Consider the following 21,932-nt stretch of genomic DNA (forward strand, 5'->3'; position numbering starts at 1 on the left):
CAGCGCAGCCGGGAGGGGAGCGGCGTGATTCCTGATCCCTCCTCGGCCGGGAGCTGCCGCAGGGAAGGGCTCCCGATTCCTGATCCCTCCTCGGCAGGGAGCTGCCGCAGGGAAGGGTATGAGATACACGCACTTGGTTCCCTGACAGGTTCGCTCGTGTGATTCCCCAGGGCTGGTCAGGTTTGGCTCCCCTGTCTGGGCCCAGAGGGACACAAGAGTCAGGGACTTTTCTTTGGAAAGTCAAGGGAGGCATGTGGGCAGACAAACAGACTGGTTAAGGGAGAGAGCCTTGGGCAGAGCTTAGGACACGATTTCTCTGTAGGATCAGGCAAAGAGAGGTAGGAAATCCCCAAGACTGGACACACACACACCTGCTGGCACCTGTGTTGGAGCAGCAGCATCCAAGGTGCTAGTGGGGCCAGGCTGGCGAGGACCATGCCAGAACTCCTCTTCCTCTTCTGTGGAAGGATAAGAGAGGTAAATCAAGCTATCTGATCCCAAGCAGAGATGCCCATCTAAGATTTACCTGTGCTGGCTGTCCTGGCAGCCACAGCACCAAAAGATAATATAGGAAGGTGCTGCCAGGTGGTTGCAGCAACTCTATCATCTTATTAACACAGCCTCCTTCACCTTGCTGGATATTCATCACCTCCCCACATTCCTATAGCCCCACATCAGCCACCCAGTGTGATAGGGGTCCTCCATGCTGCCCACAGCCAGGAGCCTGTCCTGCAGAGAAGGCAGCTCCCAGTCTCCCCACTTTCCTCACTGCCCCTGTTCTCTTCTCCTCAAGTGCCCTGCCCTCCCGCCAGCCTGGCACTCACCTCTGCGCATGGCAGGCTCTGCAGTGGCATCAACAGTTCCCTGAGGGACAGAAACATAGGATTCTTGTGCATGGAACTGGAATTCAGCACCCCTGTGACATTTTCCCACCCATCTCCTGGCTCATCTTTCTCCCCAAGACTGCTATCCTAGGAGGAGAAGCTGCCCCAGCTGGGTGCATTTGGCAGGATTGTTATGTCCTGAGTGCATCATCCTGGACAAAACACAGCTTCAGGCCATGCTCCGAGGGCCACCCACAGAGGGCTGTGCCAGCACACTGTGCAGTGAGACCAGGACACTGCTACCAGGCAGACAACTCCTTAAGGTGGCCAGGAAGGTCATCCAGGCTTGGTAAACAGTGCCACTGGCACCAGCAGCTCTGGAGGGCTGAGGACAGCTGCTGCTTTGACTTGCCTCAACAGTGCTTCTTTACCAGAAGGGTGCTTTGTGCTAGAAGCTCTTTCTAAGCATCCCCTCCAGGCAAATCTTGTCCATCATGGATAATCCCTCCTGTCTAGAGCTTCAGTCCCTGTGAGATGCAGTGTAGACATGGCAGGACCCATAACTCACATACCTGCCTGGTTGAACAGTGAAGGAGTGTAAGCAGGAATAGAATAGAATGTTTTGGGTTGGGATCATCTAGTTCCACACCACTGCCATGGGCAGGAACACCTTCTACTAGACCAGGTTTCTCAAAGGCCCATCCAATCTGATCTTGAAAACATCCAGGGCTGCAGCATCCACAGCTTCTCTGGGTAATCTGTTCCAGTGTCTCACCACCCTCACAGTAAAGACTTTCTTCCTAATATCTAATCTAAATCTCCCCTCTTTCAGTTAATGTGTATGACATTCCAGCCCTTCCAGCTACCACAGATGCATTGAGCTGTAGAAAGACAAACCTTACTCACCTGCACAGCAGGAGAAATTTCACCTGGAAAAGGAAACAGTACATGAGAGAAGACGGAGAAGTATCCTCCTCAAACTCTGACTGCGCTAACTTTACCCCACCTCTAAGACACTGCCATTCAGTCCCTCACATTTGTCTGCAAGAACTTGCTCCCAAAGCCAACACACCTGGACTCCTGGCACTGTGCAGACCCCAGGACCTTCTGCTCCAGCAAATACTGGCATAAGCAGTTGGTCACACTGCCCTCCAGTTGGGTTGGATAGAAGCCCAAAGGCTGGAATGCTGGGCTTGCCACACAGGCCGGAGGTCCTGGTGGAGGCAGCCTGACCAGTCAGCACCAAGTGCAAAGATGCAGTTGCAGGAGTCTGAAACACTCAGCCTTCTCTCCAAAGACCTGAAGACCTAGTGCCTCATGAACACTACGGTCATACAGATATAGGGAGCCCTTTTCAGCCAGAGGTCCATCCACAGTATGTGGCAGGACCTGAGAAGTTTTTCACCCTTACTAGGGGCCCAGATGGAGCAGCTTTAAGCAGTAGACCCCACACTACCCTGTCTTGCTGAGGTGCCAGGGTAGGGCAATGCCTCCAGGATGCTGCCACGCAGGCTGTCCTGCAGCTGTTGTCTCCTCAATGTCCAGTCCAAAGTCCAGTTTCTGTGCTCCCCTTGCTCTTCTAAGCTGAGGGGCAGCTCCTCTGTCTCTGCCTTCCTCATTGACAGTCGGATATCAGAGCTGGAGTAGGTGTAGCCATGTCCTGCTGGGCAAATTTCTTTGAAGGCCTCTGTGAAGGAAAATCAAATCAAAACTTTAGAAAGCAGAGGTTGGAGGCTGGTGGAGGGATCACCTGGCTTACCATACCCAGACATGACAGTGGGAAAATGGAATAAAGGAGTGAAGATGGACAGGCACGTATGTGAATGTGTGTGCCAGTTTCCCCAATCCTATAATTTTCTGGCATTTTTAAGGGTTAAATTCTTATAGAAACACATCTGGGCTGCAGTGGGTGAATGCTTCAAGCAGAAAGAGAGTGTTCACGGAGCAGGGTGGGTTTCTCACAGACATTCGCAGACCCCCAAAATGAAATCACTTCCATGGTCAGTACTGCTAGAAAAAGATCATGATGCAGGAAGCTCCAAGCTGACCAAGGGTGCAGATAAAACAAGCCCAGAGTACTCTGGCACTGAGCACTCTGCACATCACCAAGATACTCTGCATAAACCACCTGAACATTTTTCCAGTCCCTGAGGATTTTTGTGCTTTCCCTTCCACCCAATCCCACGCTGCAATACTCAAACTCAATCCTCACCCATCTTTCTTCCCAGCAAAGATGTAGGAGAGAAAAGGGCTGTTGAATAAAGCCAGGCATAGATATGGCTGTGTTGTCCCTCAGGAGGAAGTCCATCAGGGACTTCTCCACCTTCCCAGTATTATCCAGTCTATTTCCTGGGTTCTGTACCCATCTCACAGGACAGCATCTGCACTGCTCAGCTCTGGGTGGTGCAGCTGTGTGTTCAGGCGAGCCCAAGCCCCAGTGCCAGCAGAGCAGAGCTGAGCAGGCACATCTCACCTGAGCCGGGCGCGGGGCACTCCTGGCAGCGGTCGCCCCATCCCTTGCCGACGCGGCTGCAGCAGCAGATCTGCTGGGTGATGCGGTGCGGCAGCGGGAAGGTGCACACGCCCCCGGCCGCCGAGCGATAGCACAGCCCCTGCTCCATCGACACCGCTCTGTCCGCTGAAACACAACAGCGCCGCCGCTGCCCCAGCCCTCCAGCGGGAGGACGGGGGCGCTCGGCTCTCCCCTTGGCTTTCTCTGCCTCTGCCTGCCCGAGGGCTGCCCCCTCTTCTCTCCATCAATTCTTGGGCCTTTCCCCCAACAGTGTCATCCCCAAGAAAATCCAGCTCATGTGGGAGTTCCTTCACCCCAGGAGGATGTGTCCTCTGTTGTCACACCGCATGCACATTCCCTTCAGCAGGGACCATGCAATGTCCATGGAGAATGATAATGCATGATTGGGACCCTTTCTGCACACAGGTGCAGAACAACCCAGCTCAGCTGCACTCAAAGGAGATGTGAAGGACACTGTACTTCCACTCAGCCACGGGGTCCTGCTCAGGTCCCTCCCCAGAGGGGTTCCCTGCAGCACTTACAGATGCAATGGCTGCGGGATGGGTCTAGCATGCTGCCAGGCTTGCAGGTACAACGGAAGCTGCCACGGGTGTTCACACACTCGGCATCTTTGCAGAGGCCCTGCATCAAGCACTCATTGATGTCTGTGGAGAGAAGAGAACCTTGCGAGATGTGAAGAAGCTGAGGGTGAACTAAACTCCCTACCCAGTGCCTCCCATTCAGGTGATGTGAACCAAAGGGGTTTCAGCTGGGCTGGTGTCCCAGGCAGCCTCTACACCAAGCAGCACAGTGAAGACCTCTGTGGTGACATTAATCCCACATCTGCAGGGCTTGCTTGCTGCAGCTGCAGGATGACTTGTGGATGATGATGACTGATCTGATGTCCTTGTCGAAAACAGATGTGGCCCCTGGAGTGAGCCACTCTGCCAGGGTCACTATTATGGTTATTTGCAAGCCAGGAATAGTGAGTCATGTCCTTATTCCTGGCACTGCTTGCATAGAGCTGTGATCCACAGAGGATCCTTGTTGAGAAACTCCGTGTCAGTATGCAGGGAGGGCATTTACAGGTCCCATCCAGAGACAGAGGGGTGGTGAGGCAGGCTGTGGCTCACTGCACCTTCTTCTAAGAACAGGGTGATCAAGTGGGAAGTCACCACGTTCAAGCCCTGCCTCAAGTTCTGCCTCTGCCCCGACTCAGCACTCATGAGACACAGTCTTTGGGAAGGAAGTTGGGTTTATCCTAGGGAAACACCACTGGGCTCATCCATTTGGCCTGCAGTAAAGACTTTCCTACAGCATCATGTAAGAATGTATGATTCCTCAGAGCCAAAGCACTGCTGCTTGGTGGAGGGGTCTGTCTTGTGAGACAGACAACCAGCAATGACAGCTGAAGCTCAGACTTAATGCCTTCAAGGTTCTCCCCAGTCCTGTGCTTTTAAACTCCTCCATTCATCCCACCAACTGCTCCATACACAGTTGAGATGTACAAGGGCCATGAAGACCAGGCCAGAAGCTAAGGCAATCACAGGTAGGATCTGCAGAAGCTCAGGGAGGAGTAGGATTTGGCTCCACAATTTAGTGTTTTCTGCTCTGTACCAAGCACAGGACAGAGTTCATGAGAACAACCAGTGACCATCCCCAAATATGCTGGGAACCCTACTCAGAAAAGACAGGGCTCTCTGGAGGAGCCCTGTGCCTCACCCCTGTCACTCCATAGCATGGTCAGAGTGTTATGTCATTCTGACAGACCAACTGGACAAAGTGTTTGACTCCATATGAACAAATAGATTGTAGGGATTTGAGTAATGACAGCACAAAACAAGCACCAAAGGCTAGGCTCTATATGCTTAGTTTAAAATAGGGCCACATCCAGGCCTCATCCCAACACCCTCTATTCTGTTGTCAGACAGTAGAAGTCCCCACTGGGAACAGAAGCAGGCAGGTACACTCAGAGCCATACACTCCTACCCCCTGCAGCATGCCAGGAGATTCTGCAAAGGTGAAGCATTTGTTCCCCTGCTGGATGGCACTAGAGACAACTCTTTCTGTCCACACTGAACAGAGGGAAATGGCTTCTGCCAGGGTCCTCCACCAGTCACCCTTTTTTAACAACAGCCTGCAAAGCCAGATAGTCTCCCCTCCTACCTGGGCTGGGAAAAGAACACCCCATGTAGCCTCTCCTACATCTGTCCACCAAATTGCTCACTCTGGGACCTGAAGTGAGGTGCTAAGGTTTCCTGACACACATTCTCCTGCAACAGTAGAGATGGGAATAGCACCTTGAAGCAGTAGTGTCTGAAGAAGAGAAATTCTCCAGTCCAGCTTACAAAGGAGCATCAGAGGCACACATCTTGGTTCATGTTTTCTCCAGTGCAAAAACATCATCCTAGCCAAATCCACACTGTCATCTCCCTCTGCTCCTCCCTGATCCACAGGGAACAGAAATCCAGAGCATGCATTGCAGATCTCTGCTTTCTGACATGAGTCCCTCCAGCTGCTTTGTTCCTCCAATTCCTATTTGGTGTCTCTGGGTAGCTCCTCATAATCACTGCACTGTCTGTGGCCACATAAGGGATGAGATTTGAGCACCAAGCTGAATAGTTGTTGTGTTGTTAAAAGTTCTCCCTCAGGACAATGTGGGGAGGTTGAATCATTAATTAAGTAAGCATGGTGGAAAGTCCCAGCTAAAAGAGATGAGTCATTGGATTGCCAGCCCTGGGTTTGCTCCCTGCTGCATCTGTGAGATGACACCTCTCAGCTTATCAGGGATCACAAGAAGGGAACAATAAAATTCCTCTTTAGTCAGAGCACAGGAAAACACAAGCAGTGTAGGTCCAAGAAATGCCAAATAAACATGAACTGGAGAGAAAAGGGGAGAGATGTTGCCTTCCTCATATGGAACTTAGGGACCATGGAAGTGAGAAATGGATGGATCCTGGCAGCATGGGGCAGGCAGGGGAGCCTAGCAGCATGAACAACTGACACAGTCAGAACAGAAGGCATCTCTTTTATGGCACTCTCCTGCTTGTAAATGAACAAATGAACAAACTGATAACCTTCACAAATATTTTTAGGCAAGAGAATTTCTGTTGCTTCAGACCACAGAAGTGTTTTTGCACTCACACTTAAGAGCATTAACACAGGTCCTTACTGGGTCTGTAGGACTTAACTAGGGGAGTTTTCTTGTACTGGCCCAACTATGTGCTCACTGTGCTTGTCAGCTAAGTCATGTAGTCCTGTGCTACCTGGTTTTCTTTCATTCTTGATGAAAACATGGAGATTTTTATAAGTTATGTTCTTTGCAGAGCTATGCCAGGCATTTAGATAAATGTATTTTGTGTAGATAATTTCAACTCTGAGTGGATGTGAGGAGGAGAGAGACAGATGAAAGCAGCATCCTTACCTTGGCAGTGGCTCTGGTTGAGCCTTTTGTATCCCTGGGGACACTCCACCTGTCCATTCTCAATCACAGGGTGTGCTGGAAAAAGAAGCAAACAGTGTGGGATACTGGCAGCAGAGCCAGCCACCAGTGTCCTCCCTTCTCTGCCTTCCATCCAGAGGGGAAAGGGTCCCTAGCCTTGGGTGGGCTTCTGATGACTCCCAGGGCAGAGGGAAAGGTAGGAGCAGCCACATTATCCATGCAGTGTCTTTTGCTTCTGGGCAAGTGCCAAACTGGTGACCCAGAGGTGCTGCCTGTGCCTCATACCTATCACTGTGTCACTTTGTGTCCTTCTAGGTCAGTTTGGATAGCCAGGTGGCACATGACAAGGGGGATCAGAAATGGCTGAGGTCCTTGACAAGCTGCTGAAATAACAGCTCAAGCCCTGTTTATTACATTTCTTTTTATACTGCATGTGATTTCCTGCCCCAATCCCTCTCATCAAAGAAAAATTCAGATTTCTGCTTAAAATAGTTTTGTGGGTTTCAAAATGTTCTATAACACGCACAATTAAACCTCTCCAAAATTTTTAAAGCAAGTAAAATGTGGTCCATAAATTCCTAGCAAGTCAAATTTAGGCACTGAATTTTGGAGCAAGGAAAAGTAGATGGGTTGGGAAGTGAGTAAGCATGGGGTGGGATAGGAAGAAGGGTACTTTGTCTAAGGTTGGGATTTTCCCAGGGTGGGGTTTCTTCTTAATTTTCTGGATCTTTTGCTTGGGAACAAGGAGTGCATGCAGCAACTAAATGAGTGCCCAGCCATATTCCAACCACTCTTCATTTCTCCTGCCTGGCATTAGTAGCTCACTCCTTGGTGTTATACATGGAAAACCCTCCATGGCAATAGTCATATCGAGGGTCTGGCAGATTCCTTACACATTGCAGCTTTCAAGAATCAGGGACAATTTGAGACCATCCCTACAACAGGAGAAGCTTGGCTAGAGCCTGCAAAGTTTAAGAACACATTCTGGGGGCAGAGAGCAGGCATGTCCATAACTCTTTGTCCTGAACACTTGAACTCTATAGAGCAATTTAAGGCCATTCTAGGATAGTTCTTGAAAGGCAAAAGTTAGAGACCAGGTTTCTAAGATAAAGGTGCTTAGAAAATAAAATACAGGAGATCACATCATTACCAGCCTATACCAGGAAGGAGATAGAAAACCTGGTTTTCTCAGGTATATTAAATGAAGCTACAAGGTTTTTCATGTGTACATTGATCCTCAGCAGCTGAGTGAATGACAAAGACAAAAAAAATCTATTTACTCCCTTCAACAGTTTAGTCACGAATTGTAGGCAGCAGGTGCTAACAAATACCTGGATGTTAGGAATGAGGGAGCTCCTGGTGATACTGGGAATCCCTGGGTAACTTTCCAGCCTTCTGGGAAGGTAAAAAACCCTCTGGTTTATGGGCTGCAGGCTCAATACCCCAGTGGGATTTCAGGTCCTCCCACACCACAGCTTGTGGGCAGCAGGCATTAACTGTGCTTGGAAGCATCTCTCATCCTCAGCACAATGTGATAACAGACACTCAAATGAAGCACCATTGTTGTGTGCAAGCCCTCTGAGCGGAAGCCAAGAGATCAAAGAGTGATGATGTGTCAGAGCCATGCTCCCCCTCTGAAAAGCCTTTGCAGAGAAACAGATTCTGCAGCATCCCTCCAGCAGATGCTGTGGGGGAGAGGGCAAGGCAGAAAATGCCAGTGGTGGGCTGATGAGTTGCAGGTCTGTGCCACCTTAGCACTTATAAAACTCCAGTTTGCAGAAACCTCACTACTTCAGCAAAACACTTGTGAAGCTACAGACAGATGTTTTAACTCTGCAAAGAAACCCATGTTCCCTGGATAGAATAATTGTATTGTAATGTGAGCAGATCTCTCTGTACCAAGGTGGGAACCAAGAGAGTTTTGAAATATTGGATGGAGGCTGCTCTCTTTCTTTCTGCCAGGACCTGTCCACAAGGGAAGACAGTATGTGGCTCCAGGAGGATATAAGCTATTAACTTTCAACTTTGTGCTTGGTTTCTTGAATAGAGGACTATTTCCTTCCACAAGCTCAGATGTTGCTGAATGACAACAGAGATGGCCAAAACCTCCTGAAAAAAAACCAGCCTAGGACACCTAGGTTTCCTGCAAAGAGAATTAGCATCCAACCTTCTCTCATACAGCTGGTAGGAGGCTATTCCTCTGGAACCCACTAAAAGGAAAAAGCTAAACTGATGATCAGAGAGGGCAGAAATCTGTTGTATTCAGAGCTGAAGAGGCCCCAGCCTCCTGTGTCTGTCTGTCTACACCCTCTACATCCCAGGGCCTGAGGCTAGGGATGGAGCAGCTGAGTTGCATCTGTCAGGCAGACAGATTTCAGGCTTGCTGAGGGCAGGGAGCCCTGGCCCCTGATTCAAGAGTGTGATTTCAGAACCTTGCCTTGTGGGCACTTCAGCCCTGAGGACCCTGTGCCAAACCAATGTTGTCACCAAGTAGCTGCACATTAGGAGTCCCTCCTGGCTCTCCTCATTGCTTCCTCTAGCTCTCTGCAAGCTCTGCAGGCACTGGCATTCCTGTCAGGGCTGGGCTCATACAAAGGAGCATGCATGCAATAACCTCACAGGCTCAGAAATGAGGTGAGTACAAAGCAGCCACAGCCCAGGACTCCCACCAGCATCTTTGTCCTCATCTAGAAAAATACTCAAATACATCATAATATGAAAGGAAATGAATAAACAGAAATTGGGCAGAGGAATTTTGTCGCCTAGCAGGATGATCTTTAAGCAATTAGGCTAATTTTTCATCACTTCCCAGGAGAAGAGATTTTACCCAACAGCCCTGGCTCCCCAAACACTGTCTGGAGAAGCTCAGGGTGGTGGTGAAGTGGAAAACTTCTAGTGGTGGTAGCCACAGGGGTGTGAAGTGAGACAATGTTTGTTGGATGAGATATTACATTACATTAGTCCATACAATATCACTCTGTTAAAAAGGGAAGAAACAAGCCTGTGTTCAGATGAGAAGTGAGGAAATGCCCATTTCCTGCATGCTAGCCCTTTTATTTTGACTCTTTCTATCTACCATACTAAAGACATCAATTCACTGGGAAACCTTGAGGGTAGCTGTGGTGCCTCTACTAGTCCTAGATTTTCCAGCACATGGGAGGTGAAAGGAGCCAGAGTGAATGGTCTCATAACACCTGGAGAAACAGGTGTGGTGGACTCAGTCAAGCCCCAGCCTTGTTTAGTGTGAAGTAGAGAAGATCAGCCTCTGCTGCAGAGAGGACCTGAGCTGCTGAGCTCACTGGCAGAAGAGCAGAGCAGCTTGGACCCCAAAGCAGCCTCCAGAGATGCATTCGAGGTGCCACACCAAGAAGTAGGCTGTGGCTGTGATCATCACCTGAGTTCTAAGGCCAAATGGACACGAGGGAAAAAGGCAAATCCTTCTGCCCAGGTCTGTCATGACTGCTCTCCTCTGGATGGTCTATAGAAAAGAGGCTCCAGCAAGTCTTTCTGCAATGCCCCTACAAGGGTTATGGTAGTAGTGGTGGGGAGGGCATGCACCAGTGCTACATGTGAGACAGAACTATGTCCTCTGGCTCTACTCATGACCAGTAAAGATCTTGAAGGGGCAAAAGATGCTTGAAGGAAAAAGAGTCTGATAATTCCTTTTTGCCATTTGATATTTCAACAGAGAGATCCTCATTCTGCTCCCAAGGTGGCTTCCAGCTGTAACAAGATGCCTTGTTCCTAAAAAACCCCAATTTTTTAACACTGCCGCTGCATAATGCTGCATGTGAATGATGAGCAAAACAAGCACTATGCAGAACAAAGCAGTCCTGAAAATGCTGTGCTTTCCCAGGTTAAACATTGCTTTCTGTGGTACTGGTACTCCAAAGCCTCTTTCCCATACATCCAGGAATTTTTTTCTTGTATTCCACCCATCTGTTCACAGGAGCAGGCCAGGGGGCTGATTTTCAAGGGGCTTCCTGTGGCAGTTTCAGTGCCTGCAGCCCCAGTGCAGGGGAGGTGGGGCTTGCAGGGCCCCTTGGCGTTTCTGACCATGACCATGACGGCTCCATGGGTGAGCTGCCACCCCTCTCACACTGGGAGGTCTGCTAGGGAGTGCTGCAGATGCCAAGCCAGACATTACAGGATCCAACTTTCCATTGAAATTCAGACTTCTCTCTAGGACAAAAAACTTGAAAAAACACGTGGAGTGGGAATAAAAACAAAACAATAGCCTTCAAAGACATGTTTCTTAATGCAGCTAAAACCCATAGGAGGAGAGAAAGCAGCCCAGGAAGATCTGCAGTGAGCACAATGAGTGGGTGCACAGTCCAGCCCATGCTCAGGCTGACTGTAGGCTGGAAGTAAGGGACAGGGAGCACTGAAAAATCAGGACATGGAAAATGCAGGTTTAGTCCTGCTCTCAGAAAGTCTGCTGTTAGCACAGAAGGGTGAGACCTGTAGCTTCTGGCAGTACTGGAGACAGTGTCCACTGATATGGGTGTTGTCCTGGAATGCTGCTGTTTCCAGAGTTGTGTGGTCTCACAGACAGAGAGGAGATAGAAGAGCAGGGCTGTAATCCTCTCTGGACAGAACTCTCTGCTACCAGGTTCCTTTATCCCCATGTGTCTGAGAAGGACCAAGGCTTTGGGAAAACCAGTGTGTCCAAACCCACCCTGCCATGGGGTTTGTGTTGACCTGTAGCTCCAGTCTCATTGAGTTTAATTTCCACAAACTATCTTTTAATATTGTTCCAACATGTTCTTTCCACAGACCTCTGTATCCTCCAAAATAACACATGGTCTGGCAGGTAAGCAGGAGTAGCTCTGCCCAGCAGTGTATCTGCTACTAGCCCCACATCCTGAGCTTGCCACAGGACAGGACATTGCTTCAGTGCAGGTTCCTCACCAGCACTGCTCAACTACTGTGCTGGCTGCTGAGCTCCCTTTCAGCCACATCCTTGTATCCCTACTTCAGCTGCTTCATCAGCCTCTAACTCCCTTTTCCTACTATCAGTCTTCTCCAGGTTTTACTTTCCAGGATTCTGTTTGTCCCTATTCCTCTGTTCCAGCTTTTCAGTGTGTGCTCCATTGCTTTCTCCAAATACTAAAGACCCAGGAGGGTCATTGAATATTTCCACCTGATTAATTCTATCTTGCATTTCGTCCACCAAATTCTGGCCAATGCTGAAGGACTACAGCCACATGGCAGCATGCAGGTGTCCTGCCACCCTCCAGGGTCCTGCCTCTGGCTCATCTCTTTCTTTCATGGATCAGGCAACAAGCTCATGGAGCCCATGGAGCAAGCTCTTTGCTCTCCTCCTCCTGTGATATATCGTGGGGGTGCTATCTTTAATTCTCACTTGCAACAGCAACAGCAGCTCCCAGGAACTTCTATAGCCTGCTGGCACACCCATCTCTGTGCCCACTTCTCTGAAGACATTTAACAATGTACAGCCCCCCAGCAGCAAATCAACAGCCCGAGCATGGCCTAAGGAAATGTCTGAGACTAAAGTAATGCTCACTACAGAGACTCCTGGCCAGGTCAACCCTTAATTTTGAACTCAGCTTTTAACATGGTCTCATTAGGATGCAGACAAAGCATTTGAGTGCCTTGGCTTTTCTTATGCTGAGCAAAACATAAAAACCAGCGAGGATTGGTCATGGTCAGTTTGCTGCCTCCTATTCTTCTTCTCTGATGTCTTTCCGCACACAAACACGTACCAAACATGAAAGCTGCAGACGATGGAGACATCCGGACATATCCAGACTCTACTAACAATCAGTGTCTCGGGCAGACAGTCAATCCAAACAAGTTCCCCATTTGTCTAGCTCTTGCCTGGCTGCACTTCTGTACGTTTGTAAGTGTTTACACTTAACTAGCTTCTGCCATTTCTGTCTCCAGTTGCTCAAATTAAATTCCCAATGCTGTCAAGTCTGCTCTGGTGCATGCTTCCCCGGGTAACATGAGAGCAAGGAGTTCTCTCTGAAGATCACAGTGCTAAGAAGAAAGCTGGAAACATACACTGGACATGTTATCTCTGTGCATGAGACACCAGATCACTGAACTACAGCCCAGTGACTTTGAGTGAGCACAGCAGAGGCCAGCAAGACCAGAAGGCAGAAGGAATGTGAGTGTGGGATGTGGTCTACAGGCAGGAAGTACATGGAACAATGCCTTCACACTGGCATGGAACTGGCAACCCTGGCAGACAAGGCACAAGGCAATTAGAGGTCACAGTGCTTGGCAGCTCTGTCAAAGAAGTAAGGTCACTGAGAAAGAGCTGTTTCCCTGACTCCACTCTGGGGTCAGCTCTCTTGTGTATGAAGACAACATGCCAGAGAAAGGCATGCAATCCACCTGGGCTTCTCACTGCACAACACCTGGGCTCCCTTAGGCTGACTCCATCGTGTGTCTGCCTTACAGGTCCTCACACCAGAAGTGGCCAAAGCAGAAAGATACCTGTATACCATTGAACAGGATGAAAATGGCTCCTTCAACTAGCCTGAATTCCTGCCAAAATCACAAGAGCCATTAAGTCTCCAAGGAGGAACTTTATCGCCCAAAGCCAGAGGCAATTTCTTGTGGCACAGGAATACAAAAGACCCACATGGATACATTTTTCAAATCTCCCTGGAATTAATCTGAAAACAAAGCCAGACAAGCAACTGTCCACTCAGTGGAGACCAGCAGTGACAACTTGCCTTGCATTGCAACTGCTCCTAGAACACAGAGCATGTGCTGAGCTGTGCAGCCTGCTGGCAGCTAGGAGTCATTTCTTAGGCGCATTTGCTCTACTGGTTGGCCGACTGCAAGAAGCATATGGGGATATTTTGTGTCTGTTTTCACATCTTAGAAGCCTGTGATTAGACACATTTTGCAGCTCTAAGTCCAGCAGAGTGAATCACTCCTGCAGCTCTGGCTGCATTCTCTGCAATCACCCTGCATCCTGGCATGGAGAAAGAGAAAGGAGGTGCAGAGTTTTTGCAGCAATCTGCAGGCTAACTGAAGTATTAAGCAGCCCCCCTGCTTTCTAATGGTGGGATCACAGAGAGCCAGGTGAGAAACAGAGACTGCTGTGGAATGGGGAAGAGAAAGCCATGACTGGAGTTGTGGAGGCAGGGACAAAGAAGAGAGGCTAAGGCCTGTGTGGGGCATTTCCTTGTCTGTACTGAACCTGCAAACCCCAGGGTCACCCCCACACCACGTATGCCAAGACTGTTTTGGGGCTGGCACATGGGTGAGGGTAGAAAAGCAGCAGCATGGCCAAGGCCACAGCACAGCCATGCAGCTTGGGAAGATGACAGCAATCAGAGCTCCCAAGATCTGACTGGGTTCCAGGATGCTGACAACCTCGTCTGTGATTGCAAGGAATTTGGCTCCAGTCAGCCCTACCCCTGGCTGAGGAGGAATCAAATTGAGGATAATGAGACACAAATTCAGGTCTTGGGAAAGTGTGTGTAAGCAAGCAGAAAAAAATCTGAGCAGAGCTAGAAGTCACCAGCATCACACCTGCTTGCAAAACCTGCCACTTTGGATACCTCCACTCTGTTCAGGAGTCCAAAGTCTCCTGAACCATGGGGTCTGTTTTCTGTAGTTCCTTGATCCAGTGAAGGGATGTGATTGAGCAGGCAGGCAGCAATGAAAGGGGGCAGACAGGCAGGGAGGAGGTGAGCAGCTCCCTGCCCACATTCCACTCAGTGAGTACACCTTGCCCTGCACCCCACCCAGTCAGCACTGGATGCTGGAATCACAGGACTGCCTCCTCTCCAGCCAGGAGTCCTCCTGCATGGCCTCTCCACCACAACACGGGATGGGACTGTGGTGCAAGGGACCATGCTCGTCATGGAGCACCCTGAGCAGAGCAGATGAGGAATCCCCATCTCCTGCTGGATCAGTCTGTCCAGCTCCCAAGTGCAGCAGAAACAGAGCTGGACGCCCATGCCCCTGGAACAGACCCCGGGCGTGCTCCTGCCAATTGTTTGATGTAGTGTTATTTCCAGGGCCCCTGCCAAACCCGTGTTGGGCCCAGAACAGGCTCGTAACTCTATAGGGCCAAGTCTGCAGCCTCCTTCTCCAACCTAGAACTGCACCTCCTAAAAGCACGGCTGCTTTTTTCCTGTTTCTCCCTCTGAATGGGGCTAGCATGGTGGGAACTGTTGGCTACATGAGGCTGGGACCAGGACCCTGGTGAGCTGGGATGGCAGCTGGCATGACCCTGCACTCACCTGGGACGTGCTGCCCGTCCCTGAGGACCTTTGGCTAAGGAGAGCCATGTATCACAACCTGCAGCTCTGCTCCCTGCCTTGGCCACACAAGCAGCCAAATCACTTTTGCTCATTGAGGGTGCAGGCTGTCCCTCATGCTGTCCCAGCTCCTGGCCAGCAGCAGTACTCACCTGGCCGAGGGGGACAGGCCAGGCACTGGTCCACGCCCCAAAAGAGCCCCACACTGCCACAGCAATCCTCCAGCTTGGTTAGCCCTGGCAGGGGGTTGGTGCACTGCAGAGAGAGAAGCAGATCAGGCTTCTGTGGGATGCAGAGGAAACATGTGCCCAGCTGTAGGGCAGCAGCAGAGACAGCACAGGGAACAACTGTCTGGGGTCAGAGCCCTCTTGGCACAGCTCCCCACGGGGACACAGCAGGACCAGGGACGTGGATTAAGATAGAAAAAGTTGTGCAGACAGAACCTCCCTTGACTGCACCCTTCAAAGGGGAAGGGGCCATCAAACAGAGCAGAGATGAAGCAGAGATGATATCACCTGGCAAAGCCCCAGAATCAGCCCCTTGCCTGGCCGATTAGCCTGTGAAAGGGGTGCACCACTCCAGCCCGGCGGGGAGCTTGTTGTCAGGCACTTTGCTCTGCTGAATGAGTGTCTCTTTCCCCCAGTCCCGGCAAGGCCCTCTGGATTACAGCCTCCCCATCGTGCGGAGCCGCTGGGCGCGCAGGCTGGAGCTGGCCCCGCTCCAGGCACGCGTGGCCGCCTGCCCAGGCTCGCATTCCGGCCGGCTCGGCTGGGCTGAGCGGGACAGGCACTCCCGCCCAGCTGCTCACCCTCTCCCAGGCACGGCAGCAGCCCAGCTGGCTGTGGTGTGAGCACAGCAAGGGTACCCCCTGCCGCCCCCAGAGCATCTCTCACAGCCTCTCCAGGCATCCGTGAGCATCTCCGTGCATCATCATCCTTTGCTCCTGTAGTCGCAGCACTGCCATCTCCCCACAGAGAAGCAGGGCTTTTGCAGCCCCAGGTTCTGATCTCCTCTATTTTTGCACTAGAGAATGGCTAAGAATATTTCCTGCTAGAAACTACTTGGATGGGAATGACTGAAGGACAGGATGGGAACTGGAAGCAGCACCCCCCAAAAAGGCTGGGGAGCAGTGGGGACAGGACTGAGTCCCAGACTGCCAGGCTGGGGGTCTCCCTGAGCATGAACTGCTCTGGGGGAGATCACAGGTGTTCCTGTGTGTGCCAGAAACCTCCAATGCTTTTCCAGTGACGCAAGAAAAACATATGGGGAAAGACAAAATAAGAAATTACGATGACTGTGGGACAGGGGTGAGAAAGTCCCTCACGTGCATTTGCTTCCCAAGCCCCAGTCGAGCTCTCCAGGAAGGCATCGTTCCATGGAAATCAGACTTCCATTTATCGTCTGAGAGGGAAAGGAATTTTCCTATGTTTTATACGTTTCCTACAATAATCGCAGAGCGTGGCTGTAAATGTTGCTATAAATAGGGCACCCTTTTAAAACCAGACTGTATGTGAAAGCCATCAAGTCTGGGCTGTGCTGCCCCAGGGCACAGCCTGGTCAGGGCAAGGCAGTGAGGTCTCTCTGTTAGATCAAAGCATGGAATGTTTTTTCTTCCCAAGTACTAACACATTGCTGCCTGTGCCCATGGCACCTGCAGGATGCCCATGCTGATGCTGAATGGCTTCACAGAATAAAGCCACCCCCTGCACCCTGAAAGCCAACACTCCCCTACCCCAGAACAAGAAATACACCATTGAAGATGGCCTCTTACCTGCCCGTGGAGAGCCTCCCGAAAGCACCTCCCCAGCAGCCCCGGAGCTCTCTGCTGCTGCTGTCTGCTCTCAGTGGCAATGCTGTTGCCATTTCCTTGGGCATAGGTGTACCAGGGCACAGCAGCCAGCTGAGGCACCAGGACTGCCTCCACGCTGTTCTCCTCCGACGCCTCTGCATCACCCCGCACCCTGGCCACCTGGTGAATTTGCACGATGGCTTCTGGAGGGTGGTTGATGTGCACGTTCACCAGAGAAGGGTTTAGGGAAGCTGGAAGATGAGTTTGCACCACATTTGTGACAATCTGGCAACAATTTGGCACCCAAAGTGTATCATCATGAACAAAGTCACATGGGAGGAGAAGGAGAGGCTGAGCCCACCAGGAAACCTAGAGGAAGACTGTATCAAAGAGAAAATATTTCTCTGACCTAAAAAGAGGACAAAACCTCCATAAGAAACTAGGGAAACCTCCTGTCTAACAACGTGGCCTGAAACAGCAAGCATAAGGAAGTAGTGGCCTCCTCAGTCCTGTTAAAAAATATCTGAGGAGCACACAAGTGGGAATAAAATGTGGGGTCTGGAGCTATTGGCCATGCTCACCCAGCTGGTTGGACAAGGGCAGGGTATATGTGGAGTGCCTCATGGAGCTGCCAGATGGGGTCTTTGGGGCTCTTCCTCCTTGCTTCTTTTCCAAAGAGGGAGCTGGCAGGTGGCAAAACTTCCCCGTGGAGTTGGAGGGGCACCAGCATTCATCCCGGCCCACGCAGCGTCCTCCGTTCAGGCAGGGGATCTGACAGAAGTCTGCAAGGCAAAGAGAGGTCTGCTCAGTGGAGGAACTGAGACACTGGCTCAGCCAAGGGCAGCTGGGGATTCCAGGCAGCTGCACCTGGACAGCACTAACCCCCTGATGTCCCAAGGACCAGCTGCAGTACTGGGCTGGAGTCAGCCCTTGCAGCCTGGAGGCAGGCTCGGGTCCCTGCTGGGCAGCACCATCTTCCCTAAGCTCTGCTCACATCTGGAGTCATGGCTTAAAGAAAATGAACCCTCCCTTGGGCTCTGGGGCCACAGCCAGGCTGGGGCACCCATGTCCTGGGGGGCTGCCAAGGTGGTGTTGCTGACACAGCAGGATCTCTTGGAGTGAGTTGGGAGCTATGGCAGCCATGTGTAGCCAAGTCTGCCCATTTTTTCACTTCTGCATTTCCCCCTCCCCACTTGGCAGGGATTTTACTCCTAGCCCAGAAGGGAACTCAGCAGGATGGGAGAGGCAGACAGAGAGAACAGGCAGAGAGCCACATCCTCAGAGCCTGTCTCACATCCAGCCCTGGCCCTGCCAGCAGTTCATGTGGGAGAAGTGTGGAGTGGGACAAAAGAATCAGGAGCAATTCATCTGCACAGGCTCAGAAAAAGCATCCACAGATGAAACCAAAGTCATGTCCTTTCTGACCTCATCACATGCCTGGAGCATCTCAGTGTGAACTACACTCAAGCAACACATGGGATTCCTTGACAGATTATCCTGACTCATTTCAGTGTGAGATGAGACACTGCTGCTCCACATTCCGGGATGGCTTGTCAGGTTCATCCCAGGGGATGATCACCCATCCTGTTTCAAGTTCATTGGCTCAAGCCCAGCACCCTATTTAGGGGGAGGAGACACATTTTTTAACTGGGACCTAGGCAGAAATTGCTGTGAACACAATCTTCCAACAGTGTCCACAACAGCAAGACTTTTAATTCTCTCAGTGTTAGAAGAATTTGAGAGATACAGAGGCACTCAAAGGGCAAGTCCCAACAAGTCCAGCATGTTGCTCCCACCAGCTGGCTCCAGGACAGTGTGACCAACCCACAGCTGGATATCCCAGTGACTTGATGCGCAGTCCCAATGGCTCTGAAAGGTGAGCAGTGGTTTCAGCAAGCCCTGTTTATAAGAACAGTTTGCAACCTGCAGCCAGCTCTCCTGGCTGCCATGTGAGTGAAAGGAGAGAACAGGAGGAAATTAGGTGATGAAAGTCAGCCCCAAGACTGGATGCCAACTAAAGCAGTGAGCTGGCTCGGAGAATAAGGGGGTGGTGAGGCTTGGCTGCAGGCCCGACTCAAACACATACATCCCCTCTACCCAGGGTGAGATGGAAACTGAATCTGCTTGCCCAGGAAAGAGAGCAATGAGGCAAAGTCTGTCTTCTTCCCCCAGAGAGAGAGGGAAAACCCCAAAGACTCCCAGATCTTCCAAGAGAGAAGCCATTGCTTCCCCTCCCTACAGCAGCCCAAACCCTTAGTCTGTAGAGTCAGGAGAAGCAGAAGAGCAGAGTGGGGAAGCAGGCAGGAAAGTGTGCAGGACACTGGGGTGCTCACAGATGCGGAAGCCAGATTTGGGATCGGGGTCGTGCCCCCCTTGGCTGTAGAGAGTGGTGGTGTCTCCTTTCTCGCAGCTGTTGTAGCAGCGCCCACTCCGGCACGTCTGTTTGCAGATGGTGGGTGTGAAGACAATTTTTATCTTCCTAATCTTCTCCGTCAGGTTGGCCCCTATGAAAGAAAATGAGTGCTAAGTGGAAACAGCATGTCCATGCCAGGGGAGCTGTCATTCACAGCTCACCTCCAAAGCCTTCCCAGTACAAAGAGGGGTCTATGTCCCTCCCCAGGCTGGTGGAGTCACCATCCCTGAAGCTGTTTAAGAAAAGACAGGATGTAGCACTTAGTGCCATGGCCTAGCTCACAAGGTGGTGTTATGTCATTGATTTGACTCAATGATCTTTAAGATCTTTTCCAACCTAGCTGACTCTGCAATTCTGTGATTCTGTCTCTCCTTGCCCCTTGCTCACTCCAGCCTGTTTTCTGCTCCAGCCTCTGTAAGTTTGTCAACACATGAGCAATGGCAAGCAGCATGCTCTACCTGCCCAGTTGGAGTGGCATAACAGTGTGAAGAAACACACATGCACTAACTTCATCATAAAGGGTTTTTCCACTTTAAGCAATATTCTTTCTCCAGCTACATCAGTACTCAGAAGACTGGCTGCTCTTAAACCACTGGAAGTCCTTGCACATGAACACACTGGCATCCAGAAGAGAGAGCTTCAGGCCTGAAGAAAACCATTGTCTCCCTACAAGTGTCCTCTGACCTCCTGCAGCTATCTGTGGTCCTCTTCTGGTCCCTCATTATCCTCCCATATGATGGGAAATCACAGTCAGGGCTCTTTGGAACTTGTTGAAAATGGTCAACAAACAGAACTACTGTATAACCAGCTGGCTTGACAGCAGAGCCTTCCATCCCACCCCAATGGGACAGTGCTGCCCTCACTGCACTCACCCCCCTCCCCATTTCAATCCCCACGTTCAGCCACAACCAGGCTCATGGCCCTACTCATAAGGGCTGAGGTGCCACATGGTGCCTCCTTGGGAAATCATGGCTTCAGGAGAGAACCAAGCTGCAGAAGACAACTGGCATCTGCCCTAGCTGGGAAAGCATTGAGACTCAGCATCTGCATGTCCCAGTAGTCTGGCCTAATCCCTGTTCATGTCAGAAGGCATCAAGGCAGCAGCCAAAGGGAATAAATAGATGCTGGTTGCACAATCTGACCTTGAGAGCTGCTCAGACTGAGGAGTAAGCTGGGAGACACCATTCCTACAGACTGAGGCAATTCCCCTTCAGGGCAGTATGCTGGGGTGATGCTCAACATCTCTGAGATGCAATTGTCATACCCCCTGGCTCCTGTCTCAAGACATCAGCATTTTCCTGCCCTGATGTGTCCTCCTCCTCCCCTTTCTTTGCCAAGCCCAGCAATGCCCATGCTGACCTTCCCTTTTCATTCCACTGAGCAGCACAGTCTTTCAGAGTCCATGGTTTTTTGGGGATCCCCAGTCAAAGTGTTGCCCTTTCCCATGACCCCAACAAGAAGCCCCTGCAGGCCTTACCCTTTGCAGAGAAGGTGTGCTCCTGGGAAGCAGCATGTGGGCCAGAGCTGCTCTGCTCGTGTCCATTGCCATTGGGGAGGGCATTAGAGGTGAGCTGGCCATTGCTGGCAGGGTAGCGCCGGACAGTCCTTGATGACCCTGTGTGCTGAGGGGGAACAGGAGAGCCAATTCTGCTCTGAATCCTGTGGAAGAGAAAAAATGAACCAATATGCCTCACAAGTGACTGCACTGACCCACAGTACCTGTCCACCAATGCACCTTGCAGCAATCTGCCAAGCTGCCTGAGCTGCCACCTGGACACACAGATTTGTCTCCTACATTCTGTCACTACCAGGGCACACTGCTTCCCTCTAGGAACCATGTCCCACATCCTGAGCCTGGTAGGACACAATATTCACCAAGACACCCTCTCTGTATCATCACATCAGGCTGTCCTTCTTCCATGGGGATGCTTCAGCTGCCTTGAAGAATCTCTGCCTGCCCATCCTGCTCAAGGTCTGTTCCTTGACCATAGTAAACTTAAGCAGCTCCAAATATACTTGTTCTTATGGTGGAAGTTCTCTCAGGACCTGTCTTCCTATCCCCAAAATAGCACTAAAAGCACAGTAAGACAGTCAGACAAGAGACCAGACCAAGCAAATACACAAAACTTGGCCCATGAGAGTCACAAACAAGTGAGAATGACCAAGAACTCAAGTCTGTAAGAGCAGTTACAACTTTCTGCACTAACTGCATTTATAGTTTTTGGTACTCTCAGGGGACTAAGCACAGAAAAGTTATCCAGATCTCAAGGTCACACTTCATGCACACTCTTTTATAAAGCCACGTAGACCACAAGGCAAAGCTGTTTGTGTTAAAGATCTTGATCTATTGCACTTGCTCCTATTTCCCTTTACTGACTGCAGCACTGAGCCTCCAAGAGGGTATTTTGCTTTCCAGCAAAAGTATCTCACTCTCACCTGCATCACCTGCAAGGGAAAACGCCAGAACAGCCAAGGGCCAAAATAATTTTGCTGCCCACACATTCCTTGGGTTTCTTTGAAAGTCCCAGTCTTGGATGCCTCTGTAACTGAACTTCAGTACTGACAACTCTTCTGCATACTCTGTCCAACACCTCCATCTCTGAGGATGGCTGAGGCACTGAAGTGCCCAGAGAGGTCTATCCCATTCTGTGGTTTTCACCATCTTCCCTGTCACAGTCAGCACAGGAGGTGTGCTACAGTGTC

The 21,932-nt window shown here is 50.8% G+C and overlaps 1 protein-coding gene across 2 annotated transcripts in view; it reads right to left on the reverse strand.

The window, feature by feature from the left end:
• LTBP2 (latent transforming growth factor beta binding protein 2) overlaps positions 1 to 21,932 on the reverse strand; it is a 67,392-nt gene that overhangs the window by 16,044 nt on the left and 29,416 nt on the right. For both annotated transcript variants that reach the window (XM_079307790.1, XM_079307789.1), the window contains exons 4-15: positions 20,707 to 20,888; positions 19,150 to 19,320; positions 17,398 to 17,598; positions 16,799 to 17,067; positions 15,180 to 15,282; positions 6,761 to 6,835; positions 3,879 to 4,001; positions 3,298 to 3,462; positions 2,281 to 2,511; positions 1,731 to 1,753; positions 825 to 864; positions 372 to 458 (exon numbers count right to left, since the gene is read on the reverse strand). In XM_079307790.1, the coding sequence (XP_079163916.1) occupies positions 372 to 458; positions 825 to 864; positions 1,731 to 1,753; positions 2,281 to 2,511; positions 3,298 to 3,462; positions 3,879 to 4,001; positions 6,761 to 6,835; positions 15,180 to 15,282; positions 16,799 to 17,067; positions 17,398 to 17,598; positions 19,150 to 19,320; positions 20,707 to 20,888 (1,670 nt within the window). The remainder of the gene's footprint in view (positions 1 to 371; positions 459 to 824; positions 865 to 1,730; positions 1,754 to 2,280; positions 2,512 to 3,297; positions 3,463 to 3,878; positions 4,002 to 6,760; positions 6,836 to 15,179; positions 15,283 to 16,798; positions 17,068 to 17,397; positions 17,599 to 19,149; positions 19,321 to 20,706; positions 20,889 to 21,932) is intronic.

Source organism: Erithacus rubecula (genome assembly GCF_903797595.1).
Source record: "Erithacus rubecula genome assembly, chromosome: 6".
NCBI classification, from domain to species: Eukaryota; Metazoa; Chordata; class Aves; order Passeriformes; family Muscicapidae; genus Erithacus; species Erithacus rubecula.